This window comes from Polypterus senegalus, chromosome 4, assembly GCF_016835505.1.
Source record: "Polypterus senegalus isolate Bchr_013 chromosome 4, ASM1683550v1, whole genome shotgun sequence".
NCBI lineage: Eukaryota > Metazoa > Chordata > Cladistia > Polypteriformes > Polypteridae > Polypterus > Polypterus senegalus.
In genome coordinates this window covers 43,313,194-43,331,757 of record NC_053157.1, presented here as the reverse complement: position 1 = coordinate 43,331,757, position 18,564 = coordinate 43,313,194, and the positions used below count along the sequence as shown (strand labels likewise).

The window sequence follows — 18,564 nt, the reverse complement described above, 5'->3', positions numbered from 1 at the left end:
GCTGAAGTGTAAGATTCTTCTTTAACTCTTCTGCTTTCTGTATCTTGTGCATTGCATTCAGGTCTTTCAGGTTATCTTGATGTTTTATCTCATAGTGCCGCCTTAGATTAAATTTTGTAATTACAGCCACATTAGCTCCACAAATGAGACACACGGGTTTACCGGCAATGTCAGTAAACATATTCTCAGCCTCACATCGGTTTTTAAAGGCTCTATGTTCAGAATCACCTTCTCTCTTTGGCATCGTGTGGGCTAGCTTCGCAATAACTTGCAGCATCATAAGCTAGACTTGATTAACGCGATAAGTGTTCAGCAAGGCAGCTGAAGCGCTGCATTATGGGATCTGTAGTTTATTGTGTTACCAGCACTTCATATCCCCGGGCCATTAATAACAATAATATATAAAATGATCTCGGGCCGGATATAATTACACGCCGGGCCGGATGTGGCTTGCGGGCCTTGAGTTTGACACATATGGACTAAATAGAATTTGAAATGATAGATTTTTTCAAATGTGATCGCGCAATTCAGATCGAGTTGACGCGCACTACAGTACATCGAGCCCGCGTGCTATTGTGGTTTTGCCTGCCTGCCTCAATAAGTTACCCTCCCCTCGCTCTTACTTTTTTACCGTTCATTTAATGAATACACGGAGTATGGCTTTACCAAAACAATCAAATGATCGCGAATAAAGTATCCATTATTCATAAAGCTTCAATTGGTGATCTGTCTTTCTGCGTTAACCGCATATTTTTTCATACGTCTCAAACCAAGGGGATGCGAGGCTAAAATAAATCGGAAGCGCCGCATACTCAGTGCATCCCTCTCGAATCGAACCTCGGACGCCGGTGCTAGAGGCGAAGCCTCTATTATTGCGCCACGGCATGTGGTTTGTCTATTTGAGCGTAGCAGTGTAATTCGGTTTTTGTTCAGCACTCTTTGGAACTGTTGCTTTTTGTCTGCGCACTGCGTCAGTTCACACAAGCCGCTGAATATGGTTGTATATGTCACTCGCTCGTTTCTAATTGTTTTGCTGCCTTCTTAATTATATAATGTGTTTTCTTCAGCGGTTTTTGGAGCTCCTCCTGGTTTTCTACGTAGTGCGTGATTACGTGGGAGGCGTGATGATGTCACACGAAACACCGCCCCCCACGGCTTTCGAGCTCAACTCCATTACAGTATATGCAGAAAAATTGCTTCCAGTTATTACAATTACGCATAGAATTTCGAAATGAAATCTGCCTAACTTTTGTAAGGAAGCTGTAAGGAATGAGCCTGCCAAATTTCAGCCTTCTACCTATACGGGAAGTTGGAGAATTAGTGATGTTGGAAAATTCAATATGGCGGCTGACAGTGGTGTCATAGCACCGAAATAAGTACGTACATTGGTTTCGGTTAGCTCAGGGAAGCCACCTACCAAATTTCGTGACGATGGGGCCGTAAATAAGAAAGTTCAACATGGCGGACGTTGTTGACCGTTATGACCGTTACGCGGACAATTTCGAAATGAAATCTGCTTAATTGTTGTAAGTAAGCTGTAAGGAATGGGCCTACCAAATTTCAGCCATCTACCTACACGGGAAGTTTGAAAACTGGTGACGTTGGAAAGTTCAATATGGCGGCCGACAGTGGTGTCATACCATTGAAATAAGTAAGTACATCGGTTTCAGTTAGCGCAGGGAAGCCGCCTACCAAATTTCGCGAAGATGGGGCCATAAATAAGAAAGTTCAACATGGCGGATGTTGTCGACCGTTATGACCGTTACGTGTAGAATTTCAAAATTAAACCTGCTTAACTTTTGTAAGTAAGCTATAAGGAATAAGCCTGCCAAATTTCAGCTTTCTACAGGAATAAGCCTACCAAATTTCAGCTTTCTACCTACATGGGAAGTTGGAGAATTAGTGATGAGTCAGTGAGTCAGTCCGTCAGTCAGGGCTTTGCCTTTTATTATTATAGATTGCGCAGATAGAGGCGTGGTCCATCTCTCCTACCACCCAGCTTAGCTCATTGTCTGGGAGTTCCCATGGACCTTTTATACTCCCTGACCCGGAGGTGTTCCTGCCCAACAGTCCACAAGTCCTTATTCCTTCCGGGTCAGGGTAAATAGTACTTATCTTTACCCCGGAAGCTCATCATCCCTTCCGCTCATGTGACTTAGAAGTACTTCCGGGGTATAGGGCAAAAAGAAGTCTTTGGTCCTCCCTGCACCTCCCACTTGCGGCCCCTGAGGTATCCAGCAGGGCTGAGGATAAAAACGACAAAGTCCATGACTCCCTGCTGGTCTTCGGGGCACCTGCATACTGCAGGGAGGGCTCCATCTGGCGGCTTGGCCAGGATAAACTGTCGGACACAGTCCACTAATTATATATATATATATATATATATATATATATATATATATATATATATATATATCTCTAATAAAAGGCAAAGCCCTCACTCACTCACTGACTCACTCACTGACTCATCACTAATTCTCCAACTTCCCGTGTAGGTAGAAGGCTGAAATTTGGCAGGCTTATTCCTTACAGCTTACTTACAAAAGTTGGGCAGGTTTCATTTCGAAATTCTACGCATAAGGGTCATAACTGGAAGCTATTTTTCCCCATATAATGTAATGGAGTCTTGAGTTGAGATGGCGTGGGGCGGAGTTTCGTGTGACATCATCACGCCTCCTACGTAAGTACGTAGAGCACAAGGAAGAACTCCAAACAGCGATCAGCACAAAACGCCATTTCACAATTGAGAAGGCAGAAAAACATTATGAAGCAAATGATGCATACAAGCATATTCATAAGTACAGCTACTGCGAAACAAAGCACGGCGTGAACCGTAAGTTTATATTAAATTAAGTTCATAGGCTACCACTAGCGTTTGTAATTTAGTGCCTGCCCATATAAGGCCGTCCATCAGCGGCAATCCAATACAAACACTGCCGGTAAATATTCACGTGTGAAGGACTGTGCTTATGCAGAGGAAGATGAGATGGTCAGGGTGGTGTTTGGCACAAACTCATTGAAACTGCGAGAGAAAGTTTTAAGTGCCGGGTCTTAGCTGACATTACACGAGATGGCACCAGTACAGCTGGGAACCTTCGATGCAAGAACACCAAGCTGCTCACGGAACTGACGCAGTGCACAGACAAAAGCAACAGTTCCAAAGAGTGCTGAACAAAACCGAATTACACAATTGAGAAGGCAGCAAAAAATATGAAGCGCCTTATACATAGAATCATATTCATAAGTGCAGCTACTGCGGAAACAAAGCACACGGTGGAAAAAGTGAATGTCCTGCTAAAGGAAGACAGTGTAAAAAAAACCGTGCATGCAGTTTGTCACATCACAGATAAAAAGGAAGACGAGCTGTTTATTGATGCAGTAAGGAACTAATCGATGAATGAAACCTCTTATCTTTACAACGATTGACAAACACGGAATGTAACTTGAACACATCCTACAAATACGAGCCTGATTGAAAGAAATAATGATAATCAAATCCTTGATGACAGCAACATTCAATAACACTCACAAAACAATTACTGTATATTGACAATCATGTTACGCTATTTTTAAAATGTTCCCTTTTCTTTTCATAACTTCTACTTCTCCACTGATACACGGGTATATATATAAATGTATATATATACCCGATCTACAATACATACTTTAGCATAGACAAGCCACACGCTGTGGCAATTGTAGAGTCTTCGCCTAACGCACGCCGACATTCGGGATGTACTGACTATGTACGCTACCGATTCATTTTACCTTCGATCTCCTTGGTTTGGGACGTATGAAAAATATTAGGTTAACGCAGAATCATGTTACGCTATTTTTAAAATTTTCCCTTTCTTAGCACAAGCACAGCTGAGAAGCTTCGATGCATGTACTCCATAACGCTTAAAAATAACGCATTTAATCACACTTTCAATTCCAAGCAAACGGAACTTTTGTCAATGCATGATTTCCTGGTACATCCATTACACTGATGCACACATCACAGCTACAAAAATGTTAGAGTCGGAATAAAGCGCTCTCCTACGACTGATCATTTCGACTTCCGAGCGAAGCCTTGATAAAAGCATGGTTTTGTGCACACTGAAAAGCAAGCAAAATTAGATGCATTACAGAAAGCGGACTTTGTGGCTCTTACTGGGGATCATTGGACTTCCGTGACCGTTAGTAATTCTAAATACATCTAATTACAAAATGTTCAATGATCACACTGTTTTAGCCTAATGTACAAAATAATTTTGGCTAATGTTACTCAGAGTTTAAAGAGTAAGCTGGTCAAATTACCTTTTATGTTTCTGACTTATTTTTTAAGAAGAAAACTGCACTTTATGGTGAAATTTTGGTTATTATTATTTAAAGACAATACTATTCTGAAAATGTACTTAAAGTACTTAAACTACCACTTTATTTTTAAGTCTGCCCAATTTTAACCAGGGATGATATTTTTGTTTCTGTTTTGAATTCAAATGCAGTTTAAAGGCTTTTTTTTCAGAAATTAAAACAGCTTCAGTTTACAATATTCATGTCCATGTCTATTATTTGATTCTGTCGCCCACTAAAACCGCTTTTAAATAAAAAAAAAACATTTGCGATTTGGGGCAAATTTACGTGTGCGATTACATACGATTAATCAAGATTAATTCTTACACAGCCTCTAATTAATTGGATTAATTTTTTAATCGAGTCCCACCCTAATATATATATATATATATATATATATATATATATATATATATATATGTATATATGTACATTTGTATATATATGTGTATATACAGTATATATGTAGATATGTATATACAGTATGTATATGTGTGTATATATATACAGTATGTGTATATATATATATATATATATATATATATATATATTATATATATATATATATATATATATAAGGAACACTCATATCAATGACAAAACAATTACATTAACAATCATCTTACGTTATTTTTAAAATGTTTGCTTTTCTTTTCATAACTTCTTTAACACACTACTTCTCCATGGTATTCTGCTAGTATATATATATATATATATATATATATATATATATATATATATATATATATATATATATATATATATATATATATATATATATATATATATATATATATATATATATATATATATATATATATATATAATACACACACACACACACACCCCTATCCCCCCCCCATCCCTTCCCTGTCAGCTGCTCTGTAGCAGGTGCTCACGCAGCATTTTTTTTTTAAATGAGTTTTAAGCACAGCAGAAAAAAAGGAACATCGACCAAATCCGAAGTGCATTTAAAAACCAACTCACAAGCAACCAAAAAAGTAAGATTGCAGGAGATCACGCTATTAAACTTAAAGCCTGATTGCTGTAAACACTTTTTATAAAATGAGTTTTAAGCACAGCGGGAAAAAAAGGAACATTTGAAAAAAAGAGAAAGGCAACATTGCTCCTAATCGCGCTATGAAAAACTCCATCTGTAAACACTTTCATGAGTTTTAAGCACAAGGAAAAAAGCGAACATTTGCAACAAATCGCGTTATGAACTGAAAAATTAACTTTTGAAAAATCCGTAATACAAAAACCACCAAGAAAACTAACCTTGCATGAGTCGAGTTCTGGCATGAAGTGTTTTCCTTCAGGTGTTTTCTCGGGTTTCTGGTGCTTTTAGCTGTTTAGCTGGTGGGAGTGAAAGCCTCATGCAGCCATTCCAAAAACAAAGTTCTTGTGACCCAACCCTTCATGTTTGCTGGCAGTCTGGCTTTGTTTACATTGTGCTGTTTGAAAGCAGGAGGGTTCTCAGATTGGTAAATGAGTAAACTGGTAAACAGTTTTTCCACCTTTCTATTTCAATTTTCTTCAAAACTTTCTTCTCACCACTCTTCACTTGCTTAGAAGCCAATGGAAGGAGAACAATGAACAGAGCTCTTGCAGCCACACGGCTGGCTCGCTCGCTTTTTCTCTCTCTCTCTCTCTCTCTCTCAGCCTGCCTGTGGTGGGGGGGATGGTGCGCTTGCATGTACAGCCTGCAGATAGGCAGGCAAACACGTGCAGCAATCTCCTCCTCCCCAGCAGGCACGTGCTTGCTCGCTCGCTCTTGCTCTCTCTCTCTCTCAGCTCAGCTCAGCTCAGGCAAGGGAAACTGGCTTGTTCGTATACCGAGTGTGTGGTTGTGAACCGAGGCAAAAGATTGGCGAGCTTTTTGGTTGTGAACCAAGTTGTACGTGAACCGAGGTTCCACTGTGTGTGTGTGTATATATATATTATAAATAAATTTACTAATTCAAAGATACAGATATAATAATGTTTCAAGTTTTATTTTTAAGACTGATCGAAAACAATATTTTCCAGTTACTACAGAGAAAATGACAAGAGAATAAAGTTATAATATGCACATGGTAAGATAAATTAGGTAGTCTGTGATTATATCATTCTTCATAAACCCTATGCTGCAATAAACCCAAGATTATAAAATTCGCCACATTTGTTGTTACATGTTCATCACACATTAAAATTCAAACCTTGAATTATATTTTGATATTTATGAATGCCAATATTGGTTTAGTTAAATGATAGTTGGATAATTAACTGTTAACTACTCGCGCAGTTGTTTTTGTCCAACATCCTTTTACTTGAACCTACCAGCAGCATCCGTCATCTCTTCTTAGCTTGATTCACTACAAATACTGTGTCGCAATGGTTTCCCTCCAGTATGCCCCCAGCCGGTTTTATGAGTGGATGCACAGTCACAAGTTCCATATGGTGCATTTGGTACACCACACAGGAACTTGTGTATGTATGACAATGATGTGAAGTTCTTCTTGCAATGATTGTCTGCAAAGAACATTCAACAACTGAAGTGAAATGTGATACATGTGCAAATCCTGCAGTTGATGAAAGTGTGACCAGTGTCGAATGAGCACCGGAGAAGTGGATGAGGTTTATTTTCAGATAGTCCGAGACTGTGTCATACTATTCTGTAATACGGTATAAAATTACATTTAAAACCTGTACAATTTAAAATTATTACAATAATTTATATTACAACCTCACAGCATGCAAATAAATAGCCATTTTAAAATCGGTGCATAAAAGTATATTGCGTAAGTATTTATGAGATGAAAAATGGTGTGATTAGTTAAGGATTAATTATTGGATATACTGCTGTTTTAAAGGTGCTATTACTATAAGTATTTATATATATTTATACCACTATTATGAAAAGTCACAATATTGTTCACTTGAATAATGGAGCGACTTAATAAAAGCTGCTGAATGGGATTTCAGTTTTTGCAGAGGTGCTGAATAGGTATCGAGTATCACGATGTTCATTGGTATTGGTATCAAATTAAAAAAAAAAAATCTAGTATCCCTTCTTTCACCAGTTGTCAATCCGACAGGCACAATATAAAATATTTGATATTTTTTTACTGTATGTGTAGTTCCATTCACATTATTAATCCATCTATCAATTTTAAGAAACATGCTCTAATTTATTGCTTCAGAGAGCTAGGCCTGACCTGACACTATGGTTACACTGCATTTCTAAGAATACAAGAACCATCAGGTAGCAGCTATAAAATAAATAGAGTAAATGCACTTGTGATTTGAGTTATGGCCAGAACATATTCGGAGGTAGGTAGAAATGGATAGGGAACACATTTAATCTATACTAATAAAAGGCAAGGCCCTCACTGACTGACTGACTGACTCACTGACTCATCACTAATTCTCCAACTTCCCGTGTAGGTAGAAGGCTGAAATTTGGCAGGCTCATTCCTTACAGCTTACTTACAAAAGTTAAGCAGGTTTCATTTCGAAATTCTACGCGTAATGGTCATAACGGTCAACAACGTCCGCCATGTTGAACTTTCTTATTCATGGCCCCATCTTCACGAAATTTGGTAGGCGGCTTCCCTGCGCTAACCGAAACCAATGTACGTACTTATTTCGGTGGTATGACGCCACTGTCAGCCGCCATATTGAAGTTTTCAACGGTCTTTGTTACTTATGGGCCCATCTTCAAGAAATTTGGTACACGGGTTCCCAACGCTAACTGAATCCTACTTATGTACATATATATGTCTATAGCCTGCAGTTCGGTCACCGTGTGAGGCGGCGTTGGGTCCCCCATCCCAACGCCTCCCACGTTGTTGGCTGCCTGACTATATAAGGCCGTCAGTCACTCCAGTCTCTACATTCCCTTCCTTGCTTCGCCACGGGATTCACGTCACCCTGCTGATAACTACAGCCTTTTTATTTAATCCACAGCTTCTCCGCTGTTTAATTGTTCATTTATTATGATTATAGTTATTGTGTAGGTATTTTAGACTTACTTTACATTGTTCAGGTACCCATTTCCTTTATCATTCCAACCGTACCCGCATTAACATGTCTATCGAGGTGATCACCATTGATCAAACAACTGTTATTTACCGAGTGGTTTCCATTCCCAGAGATGGCACCTACCTTTTCCATTCTCTTTGTTACATATTGCACGGCCATATCAGGCTCACTCTTGATATTCGGAGGAACATTGTGTCTTATGTATTGAATGACTGGGACAGGTTCAAGGTGTGGACTGATGGAGATAATTATACTACACAGGAGCACTATAAGAGTGAAATTCTTAAGCCCTTCACCTATGCATCTGCATGTGAGTTGATGGCTGCCGCTGAATTGTTCGGTTGTTGCTTTCAAGTGTACCGAAATGGCCAAATATTTTACACCTTTCAACAACCACCAATGCCTCTTAAACCTCTTAGATTCACAGGTGACGATTTCAGTAGTGGACACTTTGATGTTTATGAATGTTTAAACTCTCAAAAGCTGGATGTGAAGTTATCGATGAAACCGGTTGTATGCTTACAACGCTTGACAGATGCCGAATGTCACTTCAACACAAGTCCTGCAAATACTGTCGTAATTGGAACAAACCATGAAACTCAAACCGATTAAGACAGCAGCAATCCAAGCTGTGAGATTTGAAACAAGATTACTTTTCACATGGCCAACTGTACGTTGCATGCTCAAGAGTAAGCTCAGTGCACAGCTTGGTCATATTACAACCGGAGGGCTGAACTGACAATGTGGTTTACAAGGAGATCCTTAACAAATAATTATGGTTATATTTTGCCTTAGTTTATAAAGGTTTAATTTTCTTCTTAATAAATATTTTAAGGCAGTACTTCACCGCTGCGAAGCGCGGGTATTTTGCTATCTATACTAATAAAAGGCAAAGCCCTCACTGACTGACTCATCACTAATTCTCCAAGTTCCCGTGTAGGTAGAAGGTTGAAATTTGGCATGCTCATTCCTTACAGCTTACTTACAAAAGTTGAGCAGGTTTCATTTCGAAATTCTATGCGTAATGGTCATAACTGGAAGCTATTTTTCTCCATATACTGTAATGGAGTTGAGCTGGATGGCCGTGGGGCGCAGAGTTTCGTGTGACGTCATCACGCCTCACACGTAATCACGTGAACTGACTATCACCGCAGTATGTAGAAAACCAGGAAGAGCTCAAAAAAGCACTGAAGAAAACATGCATTATATAATTGAGAAGGCAGCGAAACAATAAGAAGCGAGCGACTGACATATACAACCATATTCATGAGTGCTGCTACTTTGGAAACAAAGCACGGTGTAAACCTAAAGTTTAAATTAAGTTCATAAACAGGCTGCTGCTGGTGTTTGTAATTTACTGCCTGCCCATATAAGGCCGTCCGTCAGTGGCAATCCAATAGAAACAGTGCCGCTAAATATTCACGGGTGAAGGACTGTGCTTATGCAGAGGAAGAGGAGATGGTCAGGGTGGTGTTTGGCACAAACTCAGCGAAACTGCAAGAGAAACTTTTAAGTGCCGGGTCTTAGCTGACATTACATACAGCCGTGGACATCACACGAGATGGCACCAGCACAGCTGGGAACCTTCGATGCAAGAACACGAAGTGGCTCACGTGAACTGACGCAGTGCACAGACAAAAAGCAACAGTTCCAAAGAGTGCTGAACAAAAACCGAATTACACAATTGAGAAGGCAGAAAAAAAATATGAAGCGTCTGATACATACAAGCATATTAATAAGTGCAGCTACTGCGGAAACAAAGCACACGGTGGAAAAAGTGAATGTCCCGCTAAAGGAAGACAGTGTAAAAAAAAAAACCTGTGCATGCAGTGTGTCACATCTCAGATAAAGAGGAAGACGAGCTGTTTATTGATGCAGTAAGAAACGAATCGATGAATAAAACCTCTTATCTTTACAACGATTGACAAACACGGAATGTAACTTGAACACAACACATCCTACAAATACAACCCTGATTGAAACAAATAATGATAATCAAATCCTTGAAGACAGCAACACTCAATAACACTCACAAAACAATTACTGTATATTGACAATAATGTTACGTTATTTTTAAAATCTTTCCTTTTCTTAGCACAAGCACAGCTGAGAAGCTTCGATGCATGTACTCCATAACAAAAAATAACGCATTTAATCACACTTTCAATTCCATACAAAGGGGAACTTTTGTCAATGCATGATTTCCTGGTACATCCATTACACTGATGCACACATCACAGCTACAAAAATGTTAGAGTCGGAATAACGCGCGTTCCTACGACTGATCGGAGGAAAATTTCATTTCAAAAGACTACCCGAGCGAAGCCTTGATAAAAGCCTGGTTTTGTGCACACTGAAAAGCAAGCAAAATTAGATGCATTACAGAAAGCGGACTTTGTGGCTCTTACTGGGGATCATTGGACTTCCGTGACCGTTAGTAATTCTAATTACATCTAATTACAAAATGTTCAATGATCACACTGTTTTAGCCTAATGTACAAAATAATTTTGGCTAAGGTTACTCAGAGTTTAAAGATTAAGTTGGTCAAATTACCTTTTATGTTTCTGACATATTTTTTTAAGAAAAACTGCATTTTATGTTGAAATTTTGGTTATTATTTATTAAAGACAATACAATTATGAAAATGTACTTAAAGTACTTAAACTACCACTTTATTTTTAAGTCTGCCCAATTTTAACCAGGGATGATATTTTTGTTTCTGTTTTAAATTCAAAATGCAGTTTAAAAGCTTTTTTTTTTTTCAGAAATTAAAAGAGCTTGAGTTTACAATATTCATGTCCATGTCTATTATTTGATTCTGTCGCCCACTAAAAAAAATTTTTTTTTTAATTTGCCATTTGGGGCAAATTTACGTGTGCGATTACATACGATTAATTAAGATTAATTATTACACAGCCTCTAATTAATTGGATTAATTTTTTTAAATCGAGTCTCACCCCTAATCTATATATATGTAGATTTGTATATATATGTGTATATACAGTATATATGCAGAGATAGATAGATAGATCTTATATATAATACACACACACACACACACACACATACATACATACAGGGTAACCCACAAAAAAGTAGCCTGCCTCCCTGGTGAAAAAAGGCGCCCTTCCATAAAGAAAGAAAGAACTTGAAATGCAAAAATCTTTACTCACTCTTTACAGAAAGTGCTGAAAATGATTCTTTGTGGAATGGAATGCATGTCGCTCAGCTCGTACTCACACGTTTGCACTACGTCTACACAGCTTTCGTGATGAGGGTAGTCAATCGGCGCGCCACTCTGGCAGGAAGGCTGGCTACTTTTTCGTGGGCCACCCTGTTTTTTTAATATATATATATATATATATATATATATATATATATATATATATATATATATATATATATATATATATGCCAGCAACACTCATGACAACGACAAAACAATTACATTGTCAATCATGTTACGTTATTATTAAAATGTTTCCTTTTCTTTTTACTTCTCCGCTGCCAAACGCGGGTATTTAGATAGATAGATAGATAGATAGATAGATAGATAGATAGATAGATAGAACAACACTCATATCAATGATAAAACAATTACGTTAACAATCATCTTACGTTATTTTTAAAATATTTCCTTTTCTTTTTCATAACTTCTTTAACACACTACTTCTCCGCTGCGAAGTGCGGGTATTCTGCTAGTGAAAATATAAATGCTGATCCATTTTCTATCTACATACAAAAAAAAGCCATAAGCAGAAGCCAATATGAATTTGTGTGTGGCAAAGACGACTTTGGATTTCTTGATACTCGTATACTTTACTAAGCTCTTTCCTAATACAAAGTAATACTGTATTTTATTCTTCTTTTTTCAGCTGTTCTGCATCTTGCTCTGTTACACCCACCACCTGCATGTCCTCTCTCACCACATCCATAAACCTTCTCTTAGGCCTTCGTCTTTTCCTCTTGCCTGGCAGCTCTATCGTTAACATCCTTTTCCCAATATACCCAGCATCTCTCCTCTGCACATATCCAAACCAACATTGCGCAATCTCACCTCTCTGACTTTGTCCTCCAACCTTCTAACCTGAGCTGACCCTCTAATGTACTCATTTCTAATGCCAGATATAAATATAATCAAGCTAATTTACATCCAGATACAATCCAAATACAAAAGAAATGTTAATTCAAAGTGTTAACAAGGCCTATAAAACATGATTAAATCTCACAAAAACGGAATCCTATTTTCTTCACAAAGCATTGTAAAAAACTAGTCAAAAGCTCTATATATACTCACATCATGCACATATGATTATAAACCAGGTAATACACTGCTCAAAAAAAAATTAAGGGAACACTTACTCATCACATTCTAACACAAAGTCTATAAGCTTCAGGAATATAAATCTGTCTAGTTAGGAAGCATAAGCAATTGTGAATCAACTTTGCCTATTTTGGTGTAAATGAAAGTGACAACAGGTACACTGGAGGGGCAACAGCAACACAACACCCAAAAAAGGGAATGGACAATTGTTCCCTCCTTATCCTTCCTGACTGATTCTTCTTTAGTTTCGTGTTTTGCTAGTGTTCTGGGACCTCATGTATAAACGGTGCATACGCACAGAAATGTTGCGTAAGAATGTTTCCACGTTCAAATCACGAAGTATAAAACCTAAACTTGCTGTAAAGCCACGCACATTTCCACGGTACCTCATACCCTGTCGTACGCAAGTTCTCCGCTTGGTTTTGCAGACTGGCGGCACCCAACATCAAAGCAATGCTACTGTTCCTGTGTGGTTATCCTTGATTTTCCTGACAAGGCTTTATAAATACACTGAAATTAATCGCATATTGTTTATTAGTGTAATGCATCTCATTGTAAATTACCTGTAACAATATAATGGTCCAGGGAATAGCCATAGTATTCCAAATACCATAACTGCTTTAGCGCCGTTACTCTCATTGCACCTCCTTCTTTCAGCTGCTCCCGTTAGGAGTTGCCACAGGGGGACATCTTTTTCCATATTACACTCACTGCACCACTCAGAGTATTTATATCATTGTATCGGAGAGGGGAATCATAGCAGCAGCTGATCAGAAAGAGAAGTATTGGTATACAGCATCAAGCACACGCTGCCTCAGCCACGGCAAAACGTATCAAAGCCTTTCCTGTATGGACCTCGCGGTTCAGAAACAGTTTCATCCCAAGAACTATAAATGCACTCAATCAATTGTTCCTTGTAGAACTGTCTGTACTTATAAGTACAATTACCCCACTGTAAACTTGCACTACAGTTATAATATTGCACAACCTGTGCCATTTTATAAAGCGCGTATTTACATATGATGACGATATCATTTTTAAGATGAAATGCAGCAAAATATGTTGATTATACAGATAAAACTTTAACTTCATTTAAATAATTTGTATTGTTAATAATTAAACATGTGAGGACACGGTGCCGGAGCGATAGCAAGTTCACGTACCGTTCCTGCCTCGTGCTGTATATTTACTGAGGCTGGCGTGACACTGGAAGGATAGACGGATAGAATAATTAAACATGTACTATAAAGATATTTCAATGTTCCTTAAGAGTTTTAAAGAATCGTCGTTGTAAGCTTACAGATGGCTTAACGTCTATTACAGAGCTGATTGTGTGGCGATTGGGTATTTGGGGAAAAAAAAGTAAGGACAGGAATTGGAGGATAGTACGTTTGAAAGAGACAGTACTACTACAATAAATTATTTCATCGAAGGTTGCGCATGGCACAGCAGCATCTTGTGCGAGACATGAACAATCACTGCGCCATCGTTTTCCCATGTTTAATAACATGCTTTCATTCCAATCATCATGAAATTGATATCACGTATACATCCCAGTATTTCAATTATTCAGAGAGCTGTAATATCACAAATGTAATGGATTCTGTGTCCTGTCGGAGAAAGAGAAAGAATGGAAGCACATAGTGATTCACACACATAGAGCACATAGAAGATCAAATACAAAACAAAGCCTTTAACATGCTACTTTAGTTACGAAAGGGATTTGAGAAACTAGTAAATTCAATGGTTTTAAGATGAAGTTTATGATGTTCTACTTTAATGACAAAATAAACTACGTGATTAAAGTGGAAATTTCAAGATTAAAGTTTGTGCTTTTTTCCCCCCACTGTGTGCCTATTTTTTGTTTTGTCTGTACCCTAATAAACTTTCATATAACACTCAGACGGTGGGCTACAACTCACCTTTTCACGTTGACTTTGATATGTGACTTCTTTTTTATTTTGGCACTGTGCGACTTTGTGAACTTGAGCTTTTGAGATTCTCCGACACGTTATGTCACTCGATCAACTTCCTTTTGTCGATTATACCACTGTTTAAAAACAAATACTATGTTTTTCCTTTGCCTCCACTTGGTATTCGCTTAAATTCTTATATTTTCACCTGTGCTTTTCCCATTGTCTTTTCACAGAACGCTGAGCTTAAGGGCTATTTATATTGATTTGCATATTGCAAGAGCAATACTTTTCACGCTGACTGGGATTTATGTAGTGGAAGAACATGGAAGTTGGAGTACGCACAGACTCCTGCCTCTGGATTTTTTTGTGCGTAAGCACATTTCTGCTTTTGTGCTTACGTCATGTTATAGTGCAAATTCTATGCACGGCGTTATGCATGAGGCCCCTGGTCACTACTGGTAGTAAGAGGCAGTACCTGCAGCCGATGCATGTTGCATAAGTAGTCCAGCTACTCCAGGTTGGCGCATACTGTAGATACATGCCGTTTCAAGAAGGTTTGTTTTTTCTCCCAGCATAGTCTCAAGAGCATGGAGGAGATAACCAGGAGATGAGCCTTTATGTCAGGAAAGCTGGATAGGGCCCTGGGCTGTAGAAGGCCACCAACCCAGCTCCTTTGTGTTAGAAGGAACAGGAGAAGCATTACCAGATCTCTACAAAATGACCTCCAGCTGGCTGCTGGTATGTATGTGAGAAACAGATTCCAGGAGGGTGGAATGAAGGCAGCATGAAGGCTCTAGTGGGACCTGTGCTCACAGCCCACCACCATGCAGCTTGAATGGCATTCACCAGAGAATACCACAATTGGCAGTTTCACACTGAGCACATGTGACAGACGTGAAAGAGTCTGGAGTTAACGTGGTGGAGGTTATGCAGCCTACAAAATCATCTAGCATGACCAGTTTGGTGATGGGTCAGGGATGGTCTGGGGAGACATATCCCTGGAGGGTCGCACAGGTCTCCACGTACTAGGCAACAGTACCCCGACTGCTGTTAGGTACTGGGATGAAATCATCAGAGTCACTGTTCAGACCTTACACTGGTGCCATGAGGTCTGGCTTCCTCCTGGTGCAGGACAAGCCCTAGTCTCATGTGACCAGTGTGTGTAGGAAGTTCCTGTATGATGAAGACATTGATGCTATTGCCTGGCCCACACATTCCCCAGACCTGAATCCAACTGAGAGTCTCTGGGATGTTACATACAGGAGCATCCTACGCCACTGCTGCCAAGTACCATCAGAGATCATCCAGGTCCTCACTTACACCCTTATGCAGGTTTGGTAGGAGATCGCTCCGGACACCATCTGCAGTCTCATTAGGACCATGCCCAGACATGGTCAGGAAAGCATACAGGCAAATGGGGGCCATACCCACTACTGAGTTACATAATGAATTGCACTGATGAAATTCACGCAAATTGGTTCAGCATGTGATTTCATTTTTTGACTTTGATTTTCGATATGATGTTGAATCTAGCCCTCAATGAGTTGGTGAACATTTTGTTCTCAACAAATTACACAGTATTATTCAGTAAAGATATTCCACTTGAATATTTTGTTCATCGAGATCCAATGTGTGATTTAAGTGTTCCGTAATTTTTTTGAGCAGTGTATGATGCATAACTTGACTTTGCATCCTGCGTACATGACATGTGCTACCCTTTATATTCCTTGCTTTGTACCTCAGTAAATACAAGTTACCACCAATATACTAACAACCCAATTGTGCTTCGTTCACTCAGAATATGGAACCAAGAGAAGCTTTTATCTGTGGCACCTCTGCACAATAACCACCTTTTTTCACCCACTCAAACGTACTCAGTTTTTAATGTTTGGAAAAAATTTAGGATTAAATCACTTAGAGATATGTACATACTGTAGACAATGTCTTTGCATCCAATGAACAATTACACTCCAGATTTAACTTTCCATCAACACAATTCGTTCACTACCTCCAAATTAGAAACTTTGATAAACAAAACCTGCCCAATTTTCAGTTTTGAGGACTCGGACAGCATTTCTGCAGTATATAAAAACATTTTAAAGCTCCTCCATTTCAAAGATCCCACAGCAGGAAAAGGATCTCTTAATACACATTTGAGAAAAGGAGTAAAAGGCAGCCATGCACAGAATTCACTCTAGCTCCATATGTGCAAAGCATTTAATTATTAAACTTAAAATCATCTATCAAGCACATCTGTCTTGTTTAAAATTGTCCGAAATGTTTTCAGGGCAAGATCCAACATGTGAACGTTGCAATCAAGTTCCAGCCTTATTGGGGCATATGTTGTGGGTGTGCAGCAAATTAACATCACTCTGGACCAAAATTTTTAAATGCCTTTCAGACAGCCTTGGTGTCACAATCTCTTCTACTCCACTAACAGCTGTGGCTTCAGTGGTTTAAGTCCCTGATCACTGGTGCCCAGTCCCTGACCTTAAGGTCAAAAAGATATTCACTAACAATCATGGAAAGCCCCCAAACCTCATGCCCACTGTCTAACATTCCTATTCCCATTATACAGTAAATCAGTTTATTTCCAAGTTCTTACTTATTTATATAGGTTTTAAAAATAACCATATTTTAACTGATATTAATAGCTTGATGGGGAGCTTCATTCAGTTAATTTTCTCCTTCCATTGTGTAATATAGGTAAGTGATTTTACGCTAGAAGTGATCATTTTCTTTCAACAGTTTTTTCTTATTTTTCAATTGCTGCTTGCTGGATACTACTCCATTGGAGATTCTGTACTTTCAAAAATGTTAAGCTGAATAACAATTAGTCACAGACCCTCCACCACTAACAAACATCAATCAATTCCATTTTCACAACATTTGAATTGCAACTTGCTGTGTATGAATGTTATTTTGTAAAGTACTGCTAAAAAGTATATGTTTGATGGAGTCTACTAACACATGGAATGCATTCAATTAATCGATATTACTGTCAAGTTTCACTTAGTTACAAAACTATTTAATAAACAAAAATATCATAACAGAGTCTTGAAGTAAATAAAAAAGCAAAATGCTCCAACTTTTATATTATTTAACTAAATGTTACAACATGCGTACATTGTCTAACTTGTTAACTTTATTTATATCTGAGCCATCATAGTTGCATAAAAACCATATATTACTTCTCCCAACACCCTACAAAACCATTTGTAATGCAAGGCTGTGTTTAAAAGTACTGCAACAAACGTTTTACTTCAGTTTTAATAACAGTGAAACCTGTGATAACGTTGCTTGTTTACAAGAGTATTAGCATATATGAATGCTGCACATTTCGACATGTCTGTGCAGCGGTTAAGCCCTGCTACTGTGTTGGGTTTGCATGTTCTCCCTGTGTCTTCATGGTATTCATCAAAGTGCTTTTCTAACACACCCTCTTGCTTATGCTGGCAGGTGAATCAGCGATTCCAAATAGACTCTGGTTGACTAGTGCCTCGTCCAGGTCTGCTTTGTACCTTTCACCCGATGATCACGGTTAGTTCCGGCCTCCACGGGACAGAATTGAGAATGGCATATTAAAAATAATAAAAGAATCAAAACATTAAAGACGCATTTGCTCGCACTGACCGAGTCCGAAAACGAACTCCAAAACAGTCAACCATCCGCCAAACAACACTTTCTTTGCTTTCTCTAAGCTGTCACACAAATGAAGGTCAACGAGCAGAACCAAAAGCTCCTCTCCGCGGGACGCGATAGTCCCTTGACAGCTGCTTCGATTATACGGGAGAGGCTGTGCACACGAGGTGGCGCCACGCTACCAAAGCCTCGCGGCCACCGCGGGTAGGAGTGGAAAGAAGTGCCGAACAGAAGCACTTCTCTTTGTAGGTGAGAAGATATGACACATTCGGACGGAAAAAAGGCGTGCGATCGGCCAATACTACAGAGAACACACAGGCGGG

The 18,564-nt window shown here is 38.8% G+C and overlaps 1 protein-coding gene across 3 annotated transcripts in view; it reads right to left on the bottom strand.

Moving 5' to 3' along the window:
- The window catches only part of vps13a (vacuolar protein sorting 13 homolog A), a 268,114-nt gene that overhangs the window by 249,012 nt on the left and 538 nt on the right, over window positions 1-18,564 (bottom strand). Inside the window, exon 1 of one of the 3 annotated variants that reach the window (XM_039750561.1) lies at window positions 5,614-5,643. The exons of the other annotated variants lie outside the window; for them this stretch is intronic. Within the exon in view, the coding sequence (XP_039606495.1) occupies window positions 5,614-5,620 (7 nt within the window). The 5' untranslated portion in view covers window positions 5,621-5,643. Of the gene's footprint in view, window positions 1-5,613; window positions 5,644-18,564 lie in introns of those variants that run through there. 3 annotated transcript variants of the gene reach the window in all.